The sequence below is a fragment of the Copadichromis virginalis genome, linkage group LG5, assembly GCF_057382275.1.
Source record: "Copadichromis virginalis isolate Kocher_CV1m ecotype Utaka linkage group LG5, C_Virginalis_male_GT1.1, whole genome shotgun sequence".
NCBI classification, from domain to species: domain Eukaryota; kingdom Metazoa; phylum Chordata; class Actinopteri; order Cichliformes; family Cichlidae; genus Copadichromis; species Copadichromis virginalis.
Genome location: NC_140622.1, coordinates 22,546,306 through 22,565,446, shown reverse-complemented (window position 1 = coordinate 22,565,446; position 19,141 = coordinate 22,546,306). Strand labels below are relative to the sequence as shown.

General features: G+C 40.7%; 1 protein-coding gene and 1 long non-coding RNA gene across 2 annotated transcripts; both read left to right on the top strand.

Moving 5' to 3' along the window:
- The first annotated feature begins 86 nt into the window (after window positions 1–86).
- On the top strand, window positions 87–596 carry LOC146709698 (uncharacterized). The gene is made up of 2 exons (XR_014920652.1): window positions 87–165; window positions 239–596. It is a non-coding gene; the product is annotated as an uncharacterized LOC146709698 (long non-coding RNA).
- A 465-nt stretch (window positions 597–1,061) lies between these two features.
- Window positions 1,062–18,852, top strand: LOC146709697 (uncharacterized). Its single transcript, XM_085457950.1, has 14 exons — window positions 1,062–2,100; window positions 2,294–2,377; window positions 2,745–2,800; window positions 10,413–10,579; window positions 10,742–10,904; window positions 11,085–11,157; window positions 11,251–11,528; window positions 11,830–11,902; window positions 12,354–12,593; window positions 14,135–14,234; window positions 14,310–14,472; window positions 17,390–17,487; window positions 17,617–17,770; window positions 18,200–18,852. Exons 1-14 carry the CDS (start codon window positions 1,062–1,064, stop codon window positions 18,332–18,334), a joined length of 2,823 nt encoding a protein of 940 aa, XP_085314076.1. The 3' UTR covers window positions 18,335–18,852.
- The last annotated feature ends 289 nt before the right edge of the window (window positions 18,853–19,141 follow it).

The following is a 19,141-nucleotide window of genomic DNA, read 5'->3' as shown; positions in this document are numbered from 1 at the left end:
TGTCATGGTCTGGTTGGGCACCTGCAGGTCTCAGACAGCGGCTCCTCCTCCTTTAGGCGGAGTCCGGTTGCCCCTCCCTGGCTGACCACCTGTGAGCAATCGTGCCAGCGGTATATCAGACCTGCGCTCTCAACCACTCATCGCCTGAGTATCTGCTATTCCCATGTTAGTTCAGTGGAGCATCCTAAACCTTGTCTTAACGCCGTGTGATGACTGACCTGTCTTTTCTTGTCCTCAGCGATAGCACCCGGAGTGGAGATCTTGTTCCCCTCGCTCCCGTCCTCCTGGACCTGGGCCGCCAGCTGCTTACACAACGTGGCCTGCCGGCCCACCGCTCACCTGCCTGCCTCCCCACGCCTCGACCGCTTCCGGGTTTTCCGCTCCACCTGTCCCCTCCATCTGAAACCAATGCCCCCGGCCCCTACCTAGTCCTGTTTCTACCTCCCCGCTGTCCCCGCTGTTCAGCCGTCTCCTAGAGGTGTCTAGGTCGCCCTCATTATCACCGACGAATCCTACGCGCCACTAGTGTGGTGGCGTCGCTTTGTGTTTCACCTTTGTTTACCTGTGGGCGGAAATAAATCATTTGTTTTCTGTCACCTCGCTTCCGGGTTGGTTTCTGCGCCTGTGTCCATCCCTGTTCCCTCGTGCCGTTGAGCCGTGACACACAGTCACCTCAAAGGCAAAGCACACAAAATACCACCCTTGGACAGTGGTGCAGACATTTTGCTGTTGCTTTGAAGAGACATTTTGAGAGTTCATAAAGTGCGCAGTCAGATCAATGGTCCGCATAATGCACCATACGCTGGGTGATAATAGGAGATGTGTGCTTAGGCAATACTCATAAACCTTCCTAAGTCACTTTTAAGACTCATGTTCTATCGAATGGAAGGCCAACTCATTTTTCCCTGTGCGAAAGCCACTTTACTGTCAAGCCAGACACCAGTCTATTAAATCGACACTTAATACTTGGTGGTTCAAACATAAAGGACAGAACACAAAACAGAACTATAGGAAACAATGTTTTCTGCCAGACCAAGAACGACAATAAGCTTGCACCCTCCATGGAAGATCTGCAGTTCCTGAATATCATGGACAATGAGTGTTTCCAGGATGAGTCACAAAGCTGGTTGGCTCCACTGCTGTTCCGCCAGCCCAGAGCATTGCTGCCTAACAATCGCCGCTACGCACTCAGTTGCCTCAATTCACTTGAACGAACTTTAGACAAAAACCCAAAAATGAAAGTTCACCCGATAGACGTTATGCAGAAAATGTTGGACAATGGGCACGTAGAGCTCGCACCCCCAGTACAAGAGTGTTGGTACCTGCCCTATTTCGGAGTGTACCATCCTCAAAAGCCGTCACAAATCCGAGTTGTATTTGACTCCAGCGCGCAGTTTGAAAGTATGTCGCTCAACACAGTGCTGTTATCAGGACCTAATCTGAACAACAGTCTATTAGGTGTGCTAGTGAGGTTCAGAAAACATCCAGTCGCAGTAACCGCAGATATCCAGCAGATGTTCTATTGCTTCCTGGTGCGCGAGGACTGCAGAGATGTACTGAGGTTTGTCTGGCACAAAGACAACGATCCACAGAAAGAGTTCGTGGATTACAGAATGTGCATGCATGTATTTGGAAACAGCCCCTCGCCTGCTGTGGCCACATATGGTTTGAGGAGGGCCGCGCAAAAGGGAGAAGCCAAATATGGGTCAGATGTTCGCCATTTCATTGAGCATGATTTTTATGTGGATGATGCTTTAAAGTCTGTCCTCATCGAACATGAAGCTATCGACCTCCTGAAACGGACACAAGACATGCTAGCAGACTCAAATCTTCGCCTCTTAAAAATAGCATCAAATAAGGTTGAAGTGATGAACGCATTCTCATCTCAAGACCGAGCCAAGGATCTCCAAAATCTGGATCTGTTCAAGGATGAACTCCCAGATCAGTGCAGTCTTGGAGTAAAGTGGAATATAATGGAGGACTATTTCACTTTTCACATTCCTCATGCTGAAAAGCCATACACACAAAGAGGAGTCCTTTCAACTGTGAACAGTGTGTTTGACCCACTTGGGTTTTTGGCCCCAGTCACCGTTCGAGGACGTCTGCTTCTAAGATGCTTCTAAGTTGTTGCTACAGACAACAGAGTGGGACTCACCTCTCCCAGAGGATCTGAAAGGCAAATGGATAGAATGGCAACAGTCCCTCCAATGCCTCAGCAAAGTCAACGTTCCACGCACTTACACTAAGATGTCACTGTCACAGGCTAAATGTGTAGAACTTTGTGTCTTTTCAGATGCGTCCATGAAGGCAATATGTGCAGTTTCATACCTCAAGGTCACCACTGGGGATGGCAAGACACAGGTTGGGTTTGCCCTAGGTAAGGCACGACTCGCTCCACAGCCAGAGCTCACTGTACCCAGGCTTGAACTCTGCGCCGCAGTAATGGCGGTTGAAATGGCAGATATGTGAAGAGATTGATCACGCTATAGACAAAACTAGTTTCTATACAGACAGCAAGGTGGTTCGTGGTTATATTCACAACCAATCCAGACGTTTTTATGTCTATGTAAACAATCGTGTGTGTTGTATTAGAGAGTCAACTACTCCAGAGCAATGGCATTTTGTTACGACTGACGAGAATCCTGCTGACCACGGCTCACGATCAGTTCCAGCCGCTGAGTTAGAACACACGACATGGTTCACAGGTCCAGCGTTTCTCCAGTGCCCTTCATACATCCATCTAGAGCAGACTGATTACAAACTGCTGGACCCAGACAACGACACAGAGGTGCGCCCAGAGGTAAAGACACTTTGCACTAACATTACAAAGGAAGTTTTGGGCTCAGGACGTTGGGAGCGTTTCTCCACATGGCGCTCACTTCGGAAAACCATGTCAAACTTGATTCACATCGCACAATGCTTTTAACAATCAAATGTTGAGCCAAACTGTACAGGATGGCACATCTGTAAAACGGCCATCACCCCAGAACTGTTAGATCAAGCAGAGACAATGATCATTAAAAATGTGCAGTTTGAAACATATACAGAGGAGATAAAGCGGATCTCTGAAAAACAGAACCTCCTTTATGCAACCTCCTTAATCGCGCGGGGCTGGGAGTAAAGGACACCAACCGTATTATCTTGCCAGGCAGTCACTACATCACTACCCTCCTTGTGCGCCACCACCATGAGAAAGCAAGCCATCAAGGCAGGCATTTTACAGGGGGCGCTGTCTGAGAAAGTGGCTTGTGGATTGTAGGAGAGAAAGGATGCATTAGCAGAGTCATAAGTAAATGTGTGACATGCAAGAAGCTGAGAGGGAAGTTTGAGGAGCAATTAATGAGTGATTTGCCCGTAGATCGCCTCCAAGTTGAGCCCCCCTTTTCTTACGTGGGCATGGACATGTTTGGCCCATGGGAAGTAACTACAAGGCGAACAAGAGGGGGACAAGCAAACAGAAAGCGGTAGGCAATATTATTCACGTGCCTGTGTACAAGGGCTGTCCACATTGAAGTAGTGGAAGAGATGAGCTCTTCAAGTTTCATTAATGCACTGAGGCGTTTCTTCACCCTCCGAGGACCCGCAAGGCAACTGCGCTCTGACTGCGGCACTAATTTCATTGGTGCTCACAAAGAGATGGCCACAAATGCACCAGAAAAAGACATTTTATGTGGAGTGAATAAATAGAAGAATCTTTACGGTGACCCCTAGAGACAAAACACGTAAAAACTCCAAAACACGTAAAAACTCCGAAGCACGTAAAAACTCCGAAGCACGTACAAAAGATAACAGAAGTGCTCCAGAATGCTAGGCGCAGTGTTGAGCTTTTGTTACCTAGTGGCTACACAAGGGCAGAGGGGGGAGGGGCGGTAGTTACACTCGCAGTAGTACAGGAACAGAGTGGGAGGGAGAGAGAAAGAAAGAGAGCCAGGGACAACAACGTCACATTAGGGTATAGTAGGGTATTAGGTATAGTAATGCTAGGTGCAGTGTTGAGCTTTTGTTACCTAGAGGCTACACAAGCCAGCAAGTACCAACGACCAGATTTGGTGTGTGGTAGTAACAGGTAAATGAACTTTTTTTTTTTTTTATTATTTTAATATATATGAGTGCTTGTGAATAAATACACAAACAATACACATATGCTTTCAATTGTGTAGTTTAAGTGATCTAGGTAGCTCTGTTTTGGAAGTTAAGTTAATGCTAGAAATTTGTTTTGGAGTTTGTACGTGCTTTGGAATTTGTACGTGCTTTGTCTCTAGGGGCCACCGCATATATTTATATATAAACATATATAAATAGAACCACTTTTTTTACATTGGTAATTCCTTTTGTGCATAATTTTATATTATTGTTAATAATAAATTAATTAAAGCAACAAAACAACCTGAAGAGCCGGCTCAGAGCCAAAAGAGCCGGAAATCCCATCACTATCCAGCACCTGATAAAGGCCACACTTTATACAAACCGAGCAGGCAGATTGAACACAAGTGAGAGCACTCAATCTGTGAAAGTAAAAGTAAGTAAGTAAAGTAAGTAAAATTTTATTTATATAGCACATTTCTAGATAAGAGATCACAAAGTGCTTTACAAGGTATAGACACAGATTAAAAAGATGAAGTACAATCAAAAGTTAACAAAATGCAATTTTAAAAAGATGTGTTTTTAGCTGTTTTTTAAAAGTAATCAGTGAATCAGCAGATCTTAAGTTCTGAGGAAGAGAATTCCACAGTCTGGCGGCCACAGTAGCAAAAGCTCGATCACCCCTAGTTTTCAGTCTCGTATACTTAATAACAAGTAGGCCCTGACCACAAGACCTCAGAGACCTACTAGGGGCATAGGGCTGTAAGAGTTCAATGATGTATGATGGTGCTTGTTCTTGAAGAGCCTTAAATGTGAGAACCAGAATCTTAAAGTGGACTCTGAATTCGACAGGGAGCCAGTGTAACTGTATAAGCAGCGGTGTTATATGTGAGTATTTCGATGTTTTCGTCAGAAGCCTTGCTGCAGCATTTTGGACAGTCTGCAGACGCTCCAGGGAACTCTTGTTTAGACATGTAAACAGTGAATTGCAATAGTCCAGTCGTGATGAAATAAAAGCATGAATAACAATCTCCAGTTCAGTATGAGCTATTATGGGGCTCAATTTAGAAATATTTCTTAAATGATAAAAGCAAGACCGAACCAGAGATTTGACGTGAGTATCCAATGTAAGAGCAGGATCGAAGGTTATCCCTAGGTTCCTGATAGATGGTTTCACAAACGTTGAAAGGGGACCAAGAGCATTCATTATGCTGGGTACATGTCTGTCTGGAGCACATAACAGGACTTGAGTTTTATTTTCATTTAGTTGGAGGACAAAGTAACCTTAAGATACATAAACTAAACACTGAACATGGAGACAGAGAAATACAGGAAGCAGAGGAAAATAAGTTGTAGAAACAAAAAGGACAATAAAAAACCAGTGGAGACAAAGCATCATGGCAACATGTTTTTCTTTCTTTCTTTATTATCATTACTTTTGAAAATTGTATTTAAATTGTTAAGAGATGTTAACCCTTTCACGCATAGTGGTCACGACAGTGGACAGCTATTCAAACGCTGTTTTCTTGTATTTGTGTCAGTGTTGACGGTGTATTTGCACATAAATCACTACATTGGACACTGATGTATCACTCCATACCTGGCAGGGTTATATTTGTTACATATTGTTGTTACCAGTGTTGGTCAAGTTACTTGAAAAAAGTAATCAGTAACTAATTACTGATTACTTCCCCAAAAAAGTAATCCCATTACTTTACTGATTACTTATTTTCAAAAGTAATTAATTACTTAGTTACTTAGTTACTTTTTAAAAACACGATTTACAACCTGAAGAGGTGATAAAGCAATAGATCTTTCAGCCCAATTCTACTTTTTCTGCATAATCCATCATACAAAATGTAATCAAATGGAAAAGTCTCTTTTTAAAACTTGTTTTATTAGTTTTAACCTTTTAACTTTATACATCAAGCAAAAATTTAATTATATGCAACATTCTCTGACTTGAAGAAATTAGTTTAACATTTAAACCTATTTTCTGCACATTCCAGTACATAAAATAAAATATTTTTTGTGTGTTTACACTCACTCTTTCAAATAGATGCAAGTAAAACACAGCAGAAAATAAATAAAGTCAAAGACTAGCGGTCCTGTTGCTCTATTTTCACCTGTAAAGCAGGACTGGCGTAGGCGGAGGTTTATGCTGGTGCAGGTGTGCCGTGGTCAGTTGAAGAAGCCGCGAGTTTCTCTGTGAGTTTCCCATAGCTACTCGGTGCTTGCTTGGAAGTTTAGGGGTTTTTTCGCTGTAAAAAGAAGTTTTCTTCCCACGCACGATGGACGCTAATGTTTTTGTCACTTTTTATGGAATCAAACTCAAAGTAAGGTCAGTACTTCCACGCTTTAAACGCTGCACACTCTCTCCCACAATCGATATGTTATCCATTGTTGCTCTGCACACAGCTGTTGTCACTAACGGCGCACTCGCTTACGTCACTGTCATGAGACATTCTCGCAAAAAAATCATGGTTTTAGTACAGCAGTAACGCAGCGTTCCTACGGGAAAGTAACGGTAATCTAATTACCATTTTTGCAATAGTAATCCCTTACTTTACTAGTTACTTGAAAAAAGTAATCAGATTACAGTAACGCGTTACAAGTAACGCGTTACTGCCCATCTCTGGTTGTTACATATATTGATCGGATTACATATTTTTTTTCTCTCCGATATCCGATCCAGTAATTTAAGACAGTATCGTACCGATACCGATATGTAATATCGGATCGGTCCATCCCTACTTGAAATACTGACTGTTTCACAAGTCAAAATTTTTTTTTTTCCACAAATCAAAGAATATGCAAGTATTAAAAATGTGTGCCTATGATAGCATCTTACATCGGCTAAATTTTAGAGTATTTGAATTTGCAAAATAAATAAGGAGCTCACCAGTGTTGCACTTATATATGGGGCGATCGTGGCTCAAGAGTTGGGAGTTCGCCTTGTAATCGGAAGGTTGCCGGTTCGAGCCCCAGCTTGGACAGTCCGGCAGCCTCGCCTCTGTGGCTACAATGTAGCTTGCCATCACGTGTGTGTGAATGGGTGGATGACTGGATATGTAAAGCGCTTTGGGGTCCTTAGGGACTAGTAAGGTGCTATATAAATACAGGCCATTTACCATGTAATTTGTGGTATGCGGATCGATCTAAATATCGATTGTATCGATACCAAGTCGGCATTGGTATCGGATCGATACTAGCCTGGTGAGAACGATTCTTTACTTGAAGTTCTGCTCTTGTTTGCAATGCTGTGCTTTCGCTTAAGACGAAACAGCCAGGTAGCCGGACTTGTATGGAATCAGAACGATGCCACCTTGAAACGAAACCGAAAAATGGATTGAAACCGAAAAAAAATATTGTAACTGAAATAAATGTACTGAAAAATCTTGTATTGAAACCGAAAAAAAAATGGATAGTGAAAAACAATTAATTGAAACTGTAATTTTTTTGTTTTCCCTTACAATTTTTTTTTTTTCGGTTTCAATCCATTTTTCGGTTTCAATCCATTTTTCGGTTTCAAACCAGTTTTCGGTTTCAATCCATTTTTCGGTTTCAAACCATTTTTCAGTTTCAATCTGCTGGCACTGTTTTGGCATCCGGAGGCGCGCTTGAGGGGGCGGGGATTCCGACCCGCATGAATTTGCATACGTTATAGAGTCCGTTGCTCGTGCTGACCAAGCTGCCATTTTTCTCTTTTTGCCTCTTTCAATAATGGCTGCATCAAGTTCAAGTGTAGGGTTGCCAACCGTCCCTTAAAATACGGAATCGTCCCGTATTTAGAAACAAAAGTACACGTCCCGTATTGAGCTAATAAGGGACGCACTTTGTCCCGTAATACAGTGAGAATCAAAAGTAGCCTATAGAGATTGAAAATGTGACGTCACTCAGGGGTAAAACCGCAAAGAATTCTGGGAACTCGTGGCAAGAGGTACTAGCGCACGCAGGCTTTCAATTGAAATCAGTTATACAGCGATAAAAAGAAACACAAAAAATGGCAAGAAGCTGTTGTATTATTAACTGCAATAGCCGGTCGCATGACAGCCACGGAAAGCCGACGGGTAAAGAGATCGGTTGTTATCGGATTACGTCGTTGAAGAGAAATTGTTCGAGCCATGTTTCCGAAGTAACACAGAGGCGACTGGATCGCAGCCATTCAAAGACAAAATATAACGTCCCAGAACACTCCAGCTCACAGGTTAGTCTGCTCCAAGCATTCCCACACAGGTCAGTCTGCTGTTGTAGTTAATGCGTCATTTTTCTTAACATAATTGGTGATATAGGTTACAAGCAAGTCTGGCGCTGAACAGAAATTGTCGCGCTATGCTCCTTTGTTTATTGTGCATAAATAGTGAATTGTACTGACACAATATTGCGTTTCGCTTCTGTTATTACCATGGTACATTGACAAAAACATACCTTTATTCACAGGATAAAACAGTTGTTTTGTATGTTAATGGAATTAACGCTTTGTTTGAAAACATAATTCCCAGCCCCTCTCCTGCTTTGTGACCAATGAGCTGACAGCACACTTATGACAATTCGAGTATGACAATTCAGATTACCGCTCATCTCATTGGTCGAGGAAAGGTCGCTTGCGGTGAAAATACCGGAAGACAATGCAGCCGCAGCATGACCACAACAACAAGCATGGCCAACAGGGAAACAAACGGCGACACTGCGGTGCAAGTCTCGGATGACAGTACACCTAAAGCTGGGCAGACACTGTGCGATTTTTTTCAGTCGCGTTATTCAGCTCCTGCTCAAACTGCACGATTGACTCGCAGGAGTTAGAAGTTGCAGGTCACGATGCAGGGTCTCACACTATACGGCCCGATGCTCTGATGCGACCTGAGAGCTCACCCTGTGCGTCCATAAAATTAAAGTTATAACAGAAAATCTGTCGCTCGCTCTCTCCCTCTGTCTTTCACTCACACAGACACACCACCACCATCAACTTTGCTAAATTGCTAAAAACATTGATCAGGCAGCTGTGATTGAGCAGCAATGTAAATCCAACTATTTTCACGGTTGTTGTGGTCGTGATAATTTTGTGATGCCACATCGAAAAGGCTCGGATGAGCTTTCCAAAGTTCTACAAGTTGTGCCTCCATCGCTTGTGTCCAGATCACACGCCGCACAGCCGTGCCGCTCCGTCTTTTTCACCGACGTTTACCTGTTTGCGCGTGAGCAGTGTGAGCGGCTGTGGTGAGACCGTCACGAGCGATTGATGATCGGGAGCTGGTCGTGAGGTGTTAATCACTTCTCGTTACCCCACGTATACTACACGATGCACGATGAAGGCCAAAATCGGTCCGATCACCAAATCGGTCGCACGACTCAAAAATCGGCTCAAAATGGGCCAAAAACCGCACAGTGTGAGCCCAGCATTAGAGCAGCAATGTTTGTTCCCCTCAGAGAAAGGGAAGAATGGGAAAAGGAAAACACCTGGCTGGAAAAAGTTAATATGGGCATGTGCAATGAATATCAGTGCTATGTGGCCAGAAGTGTGATAACATAACTTATTTTGTGTAATAAACAACTGCAAGGATAGATGATTACAACAAATAGATGACTAATACGTAAAAGTAATACACAGATGAATACTGATGATGAGTAATCATGGGAACAAGCGGGTTTACAAACAGGAGCAGCTGATTAGCATTAGAAAAGCTGAAATAATACCTCAACTGAAGCCAATTGTACTAAATGCACTAAATGTGCACTGTTACAAGAATGTTTTTCTTTCTATTATTTTCTATTATTTTAAGTTAAGCAGGACAGAGTTCTTTTAAAGAAAGATTTACTTATATTCTCAAAAGTTAAGCATGACAGGCTTCTGTTTAAGAAAGAGACCTGTTTTACTGTGTTAATGTTGTCATTTTGAGCTAAAAATAAAGGGCTAAATGATCACTTGTTTCACATGTGTTCATATCACAAAGAATAGAATATGCATCTACTTAAATCAACTTCAAGTCAAATGGTTAAAAAAAATAATTTCACACACAAAAAAAGAGCTAGAAAATTCACCACACTGGGAAGAGTGAAGACAACTGGGTTGCCCGGCCCTGGCCACGAGGTGTCCCTTATTTATTTTTCAGGGAGTTGGCAACCCTATTCAAGTGGACCCTCTAAACCACAGGTGAGTAATCATTTTCCGTCGTCTTTCTTTGCTATTTCACCCGACTGGACATAGGTGTGGTTTTTATTAGCTAAATCTGGTGAAGTTGTGGTAAAATGCCAACATTAGCCTATTCGTTGTAGCAAGCTAGCTGGCAGCTAAAATTTGCTAAATTCAGTGATGCCCCTGTCTCTTTCAGGAGTTAGAGGCCCGTGTTATAACGGCGGCACAAGATATAATCAACAGGTTAGCTCAAAGTCTTCAGCAACCTAATACCACATGTATACCAAATGCTGAGCACTCTCACGAGCACTCAGTTGGACAAGCCGAGACCCCAAAAGATACAGTGCAGGTGGAGATGGCAAGGTTAGAAATTGTATTGAACCATTATACTTTTAATCATTTGGATTAGTAAAAAAAAAAAAAATCCCTGCATTTTGAAAATTATTTCTGCTTCTCACATATAGGTCATTTCCAGGATTTTTTATCAAAAAAAGGGGCAAAAATCGCTTTTCCCCCACTCCAAAGTAGCACGCTGAGGCCTAAATCCAGCAAGCCATTCAGTGTATATATATATCTAGTGAATAAAGGCTGCACCAACACTCCTTCTGCTACTGAGGAGCTGCAGCTGAGCCAAGCAGGGCTGGGAAAGAGATCCCTCATCTTGACTGATGATATGAGCCATACAATGGTAATGTAGTTAAACTTATATAAGAGAAATGCATTTACATAAAAAAATAAACATGTTCTATATCAAATCATAATGATAGACATGCAAATGATAGTTGGTTTGGGTCATATATTAGCACTGATAAAAATATTTCTGAATTATGTAGGTTTACCAATTGTGTCCCCTTATGTACTGTTTTAGATTAATAAACTGATCACTGAAGAATATCCCAAAATGGATGGAGTGCAAGGATGGTTGTTGCACAAGTCATCAGGTGCATAATTTTCCTCTTTGAAATTATTTTTTTTTAGATGCTAGTGAAAGTTGAAAATGGTACAATGTTTTTTCTATTAATCTGTGTATTTAGGTGGTCAAGGTAGGAGGAAACTTGTAGCAATTCCTCCTGATGTAAATGGCTACACAAGAAGACTGATCCGCAACGTTTCCAGTGCAGGAAAGACCCTCTTGTATGTTGTTCCGCTGCACCAGGACCTTGATCTTACTCCTCTTCCATCAGATGCAGCTGAATTTCAAACCATGCCAAAGGCTTCTTGCCAGGTGTGCAAGGAAAGTATGCCTCTGCATATCCTAGCACTCCATGTCAACAATTGTGTGAAGTCTCAGTCAACAGAAGAGGAAGATGAGGTGAATTTATGTTATATTGTGGAATGTTGCCTTATTAACAGTCTATAAATATTTGGGATATTTGTGCACGTAATTATAGAAGGCTTTTTTTTGTGTGTGTGACTATTCTGTTTTTGTTAATGTACAATACATTGTAGTAATTACAATTGTACTTCATAGACTGATGTCCAGCTTCTGTCTGTCATGAATTCACCAAGTTTTTGTAGAGAGCCTCTTGACATGAAGCAGGTGATAATGTTCAATCCACATATTTACAAATCACTGTTTCTTTTATGTTTTAACAGTATTTTTTTTTCCCTAGGACATGAAAGAATGCCCAATCTGTGTTTACTGCTTTCCAGTGAATGAGATTGCCCAGCATGCAAGCCTGTGTGGTGAAAGGTTCGTTTAAATTTATACATATTTAACAGATTTTCCTATGTTTACATCGGATTCCTTGTTAAAATTTTTAAGCCATTACAGTTTTGAGCTCAGTATGTCGTTACAGTAAATACTTACTTGGTCCACATTTTAATGCTTACAGTATATTTGAAACACACAATGTAATCACCGTACCTATTAAGCTCAGGACCCAATTTAAATGGCAGTAAAATCAGTTAAAAGACATCATAAGTTACATCACATATATTTTTGCTATTGTTCATAATTTTTAGACCTGAGGACACTTCCACTCACATGACAGACGTTTATGTCAGTACTGACTCTGAGTGCAGTGTGCCAAGCAACAGAACAGATCCTTTAACTGATTTAGTCAGGTATGATTTATATTATTTGCCCTTTCAGATTATCTGGTTTTGTTTATAATACATTTGCTTTCATTTTAAGAAACAAAAATCATTTTATATTTTTTTTTTCTCGGTGAAGCAGATGTGCTACAGTGGCTTTCAAGTCAGGTGGATACCAGCAAAAACTTTAGGATTTGCATCACTCGCAATGATCTTGTTCAAAGAGGCTTCATTCAGTGGCAACGACAGAAGAAGGCTTCCCCTGTGAACAAACTCCACGTGACTTTTATCGGAGAAGCAGGAATTGATACTGGTGCATTAAGCAAAGAATTTTTGACTGGTATAGCTATGTACATTGTACTTACAGTTCAGATATTGAATATGGCCAAATCAAATTAAGATAAAGTATAAGGTTAACTAGAGCTGGGCGATAGAACGATAACGATATGTATCGCGATATAACTTTTACTCGATAGAGAAATTAAGCTATCGCGATAGACCTCGCCGCTCTTGTCCTCTTAAAAAAAAATAAAAATAAAATAAAAATTTAAAAAAAGGTCAGCCAATCCAAACTAAGTAGCGCAGAGCCGAACCAATCACAGCCGCAGCGTCACGTCGCGTGACTTGTTACGTACAGCACAAGTGCCAAGCCGCACGTGTGTTTGTTTGGGAAGCAGCCAGCGGGTAATGGAGCCAGCGCGTAATGGAGGAAATGAGTGTGCCGACTAGAAAAATCAACCGAGCGTGACCGAAGAGAAAACAGATGACGGTTCCAATGCCGGAGAGATTGTCGAAGGGAAGAGCCATAGAAGTTCTGTAGTGTGAAGGTATTTCGGCTATTTCAAGTCTGACAAAAAACAGAGTAGCGTGCACTGTAAATTGTGCCAAAAGCAAGTCTGGAAATACAATAAACTGGTGCATGCGTCACACTGTGCGCCACGTTATTGTTTCGGTGAAATGAATTTCTACAATTTCTACTGTTACTGTTAATTCTACTCTCTGCAGTGTTTAAATGCTTACATATACACACAGTTACTGTCCCTCCACACATACGACTCGGTTCTGCTTCTATGCCGCAGCTTTGTTTACTTTTTCCCACCGAGGCTTCTAGACTTCTGATTGGCCAACATTTCTGCACGGTTAGGAATCTAGCGCCACCTGCTGCTTTGGCATGTTCCTAGCAGCGTTTTCCTTCATTTCTGCCTTTATGTGTGGACGGGATTATTTTTTAAAATGAAAACGGAAAATCTCCGTTTTCAAAAATACCCGTGTACGTGTGGACGTAGCCTCAGTCTCTGACTGGAAGCGCTAATTCGTCATTCGGCTTTTGTCAGACTAAAGTAACTGTTAAAACTGTTTGAAAAGCTCAGCTATACAACAAGGAGAGATTGAGAATTTCCTTTTAGTTCTCAGTTTATTTGATATTGACAAAAGTTAGTCTGTTTTGTCTGTTCTTCTGTAAAACAAACTAAGATTTATTTTTAGAATTAATATTTTGTTTCTAAGTGGAATTGACAATTTAGTCTGTTTCGTTTGTTCTGTTTTGAAACTTAAACGCTTTAGCGGCTGTCTTTTGTGTAGTTTGCAATATTTGCCTTTATTTATCTGAAAAAGTCTCATGTTCCTTAAGTACATCTACCCTGTTGAACTTATTATGGGAAATAAATATTTAAATAAAAACAAGCTGCTGATTATTTCACATTTTACTTGTGAGCAACGGCACATTTAAATCTTACAAATATAGTTATTTGGCTTATATCGTGACAGATATCGTTATCGCCTGAAATGAAAAAAAACATATCGTGATATGAAAAAATCTCATATCGCCCAGCTCTAAGGTTAACCCTTTAAATTATTTTGTCTTTCTGTTTCTCTTTGTAGAAATGATGCATGGTATTGAGTCTCGACTGTTTGAAGGCAGTGGCAAGAAGGGAAAGAGTCCTGTCTACTCTATCAATGATTTAGAAAGTAGTTTCTACAGGTTTGTCTGTTTTTATACATTTCCGAGGATTATGTAGCATATGAAGCATGTTAAATATTTCTTTGTATCTTGCAGAACTGCAGGAGAAGTGTTTTCAGTGAGCCTTGCACAGGGAGGTCCACCACCATGCTTCCTGAGAAGCTGGTGTTATCATTTTCTTGCAACAGGAAACTTCGATGTTCTTCAGCTGACCAAAGATGATGTGGATGACACAGAATATAGGTCTCTAATCGAAAAGGTGAGCTGTGTTTGTACAGACTAGTGGAAAAGTGCTGATTGTTTGTGTGTGTATACAGTGTTGGGGAGTAACGTAAGACATGTACCGGCGTTACGTATTTAAAATACAAAATATGAGTAACTGTATTCCGTTACAGTTACCGTTTAAAAAGGTGGTATTTAGAATACTGTTACTTTGTTGAAATATATGAATTACACAGCGGCAGCGTTACGGTTGCCATGGTTACAGGGTAGGGCTGAACGATTATGGAAAATAATCTAATTGTGATTTTTTGCCCCAATATTGCGATTGCGATGCGATATGCGATTATTTTTTAAGGTCTTTGTCTTCTGTATTATTAAACAAAGACAAGCGATACATCTTATAGTATGGCCAATACTATATTACATTAATTTTAAACTGTTCTTTCCTGGAAGACAGACCTCTGTTATGATGACATGAGGTGATGCATGAATTGATGACTGACATTTTTATTTAACTTCTTCAATCACAACAGTATATTTGAACATACACAATAGTTTATTTTTAGCTTACAAACATCTAAGCATAAAGTGCTGACAAGGAACCCTGGTGTAAACATTAAAATGAAAGTCAGTACAATGTGCAGATTGCAGAAATATACATAAAAAAAATCGGTGGCTTTACCACACTCAGTTTTTCGACATCTGTGAACTACTAGACAGTCATTAAATTAAAAAATAATATTAAATAAATAAAACTAATAAATAAAAAATGCACACATCTTACTGATCTCTGCAGTCAGTAACATTACACATAAAGTGCAAACATAATAGCAATTGTATAAACACACACACAAACACGCCTTTAAATTAAAACTGGCTGAACATCTTGATTATCTGCAGTAAGTAACAGCAACACAGCACAAACTAAAGTGCACAATGAGTATGGCTCAGCTAGCCATAATCATCCTAGCTCACAGGTTTTTTGCTAGGAAGACCAGCATATCTACTTTTGCTGGCTTTAAGGATGAGCGAGTGCAGGTCACTATATTCCCTCCAGTGCTGAACAGACGCTCTGAGGGGGCACTTGTGGCTGGCACACACAGATATTTGCGGGCCATCTTGCACAGTCGTGGAAAGTGAATGTTGTGCACCTTCCACCAGGCTAAGGGATCATCCTCTCCGTCAATGACAGGGGTCAACAGGTAACTATTCAACTCTGCCTCCACGACATCTTCAAGTGGCAGAGGCAAAGCTGAAGAGGCCGCACTGGTCCTCAGACGGTCGGGTAGGCCGGATGTAAACGGCCGTGAAATTGGACGGTCTAGCCGTCTGCTTCATGCTATCTAAAATATAACCAGACACTGGTGTAAATTCTCGACTGTCTCATACTTCTGTTTAATAAGTTTTCTGTTTGACGTTTAGTCAGCTGTGTGAAAACCAAGGAGGAACCCACCCGGGGGATTAATAAAGTTTTATTTTATCTAATCTAATAACTTTAATCTCAGCCAAACCGATTTACACACGAACAAACAAAACACTGAAAAAAGCCCAACAATAACATTTTTAGGTTGTCTAAGTGACTTACATATTACGTTTAACCCGAGCAGCGAAAGTCCGCGGTGATCTGAAAATGATGTGCCGGGAGTTGTGCCGTTCTCGGCCGCATCAGTAACCCTCGAGCTCCCGGCTAGCTATCGAGCTGGTGGGTAGCAGACGCCTCCGAAAACGTCGAAGCACTTTTGCAAATATGCGATATCTTGATAATTTGATGTTTACACAACTACTTTCTCGCCTGAAAATATGTTAAAAGTTTATTTTGTGACCCAGAAAGATTAGTATGAGTAATTTTAAAACTTAGTAGCGGCCGCCATTGTTGGAAACTGGAGTTTGGCTGGGCCGTGCTATGAATTCTGGAATATGGTAGGCCACGAAGGACACACTCGACCCATCCTTCAAATTCGGGGAAAAGGAGGACGCATTTGTCGGCTACATTCGGAGGAGTCTACGAATTTGGACAGCCTTCGGCGCGTCGCTGTGACGTAATCGGTCTACAAATGCGGCCTCAGGAGGATGCAGCCCATGAATTTGGACATGTCCAGAGTATAATCGCAGCCTTTGCGGTTAGAAAATTGCACTTGATCATGTCGCGATATTATCGCAAATGCGATATATCGTTCAGCCCTATTACAGGGTGACGCGTGCTCTCTCTGCGACTGTGTGTTTCCTGGATGAGAGAGAGCCTTTTGGTTGTTGTTGTTGTGCTAAGCTAATAGGCAGTGTTACAGTCATAGCCCTAAAGAATGTAGCCTCATGGACAGTCTAGTCCGTGCTGCAGGGAGAATGGACTGCCATACTCGTTATGTGTCTGTGAGCGAGGAGGGAGAAAAAAGAAGAGTGGAAAAGTACGAATTGTCATCAAGCAGAAACAGGAGCTGGAAGCATGTAAATATAATAATAACCACTTCAGCCAAGAAGAGAGCCTGACGAGCCCAGCTGTAAGTAAGCTATTAAGACTCGACTGTACACCGTGTTCGTGTTTTCCTCCGAAACAATAAGTTCCTTTGCAGCAGCCTTTCAACGCCTCTCTGTCTCTCACTAGCAAATTTGACACAGACAACAAAGTAAAGCTAGTATTTGGCTTCAAGCCCGACACGAACCTGACATATTAGCCAGAGGTCCCTTTACTATGGTTCGGAGCCGCGGACCTTCAATAAGAGTAATAAATCACATTTATGTAGTTGTAAATAGCATGATAATATATTAAGTAATCCAAAGTATTCAAAATACGTTACTCTCATTTAGTAACGTAACGGAATACGTTAAAAAAATACAGTTTGGGGCCTGTAATCTGTAGTGGAATACATTTTAAAAGTAACCTTCACAATACTGTGTGTATAGTTGCATAATTTCAAAAACTTGAAATCATTTATTGTTTTGTTTTTGTATGTTTTCAGGTGGAAGTGGCAGACAACCTGACAGACCTCACTGAAGACATTGTGAGCTGTGGTTACACAGGACTTGTGAAGTTGGACAAACGGGACAGTATAATAAGGTAGTATATTTTAATAGACAATATACCAACCAGAAACATTTGAAAGTAATATTTTGTAAGTTAAAACCCTGGTTTAGACCACCATACCCCATCAGTTTCACTAATGACTGTGTTTGCTTTTCTAAATAGATCAATTGTTGTGCATGCTACGGTGCGTCTGACTCCAATGCTACAGCAAATCAGAAATGGCATGAAGATCTACAACCTTCTGGAGGTGATTGGAAGGCACGAAAGTCTCTGTTCAAACCTGTTTGTTCCCAGCGATGAGAATGATGATACAGCGGTAAATATGTCTTTATTTATTTCAGGTGTTTTGTTTTTAGAACAGATTCTAAAAATACATGTGATGCAGTAATAGCCCTGTGAGGACTTTTTTGTTTCAGCCTTTATTTAGGTTGCTCAGATTACTGACTATTGAAGAATATATATATTTGTTATTGTTTATTTGAAATCACAACACGTGACACCCCCCACCTCCCCAAAATCTCTTTAGCCGGATGCTGATTACATAATGAGCATCCTTGAGCCTGAGCTGTACTGTACTCTGCAAAATTGTCATCACGGAACTGAAATCTCTGTAAAGATTTGTTTATATGTTTTGATGTTTTATACAATCTACCACATGTCTAAATGACAAAATTGGTTTTGCATATTAATAAATTTTGTGGCATGACAGTTAAAGATTTAAAGTAAGTCAAATCTGCTTCTTCAGATCAGGATAAAGACAAAAAGAGCTGTGAGTATGGGATACAAGTCCTACAGGACCAGGAACAGGACCAGGAAGAATACTGGATTTCCAAACACCAACCACCGAGAATGTCTGTCCCAGCGATTATGCAGTGGTTAACTGGACAAAGACACAAACCATGCCTTCCTTCAGAAAGGGCAAGTTTTAAAATACATGTAAGATTTGAGCATCAATGCAAAGATACGATGCCTGGACACTACATATGTTACCCACTTGTAAGTGCCTGCACAAACACAATCATCTTTCCTGTGGCACACATGAACTCATACACAGAGTTCACAGAAGTTATGACAACAGCTGTCACAATGGGGAGAGATTTCAGCCGTGTGTAGTTGACACTCAAATAGCATGCCATCACAAGTTATTCAGTATTGCACTGTATTTCTACTATTTGTGTAACCCTTTAGACCTATTTCAGTTCTTGGAACAGAGTAAAAAAAGGAAAAAAGATTTACAGTTAGATTATTTTTCCATGTTGTTTCACTTAGTTTTTAACATTATAAGAACAAAAAGTATGTTCACAAAACGGAGGAGCCCATTCAGAAGACTGCATTCATAAAAACTTGAGTCTAAGATTCAACTTGTTCGCAAATTAAATTCTGTAAGTCTGAAGAAGTTTAAGTGAATTTTGTTTAAATATATTTTCTGTATATAAAGCATGTAGTTCTATTTTGTTACTGAAAAGTTTTCCACTGTGAAATTGTAAATTTATTGATATCGCAACTGTTTCGCTGAAAATAAATATTCTTACACTTGATGAATTGTTTTTTCAGTCATTAAAATGATATCATTTAATTGTTTAGAGTATTTATTGGCATGACATGTTAAACAAATTTAATCAATCCAGTTACAAAAACATCAGACATGAGATGCTTAACTGACTGTGGCTACTTTAAACATGAAGTT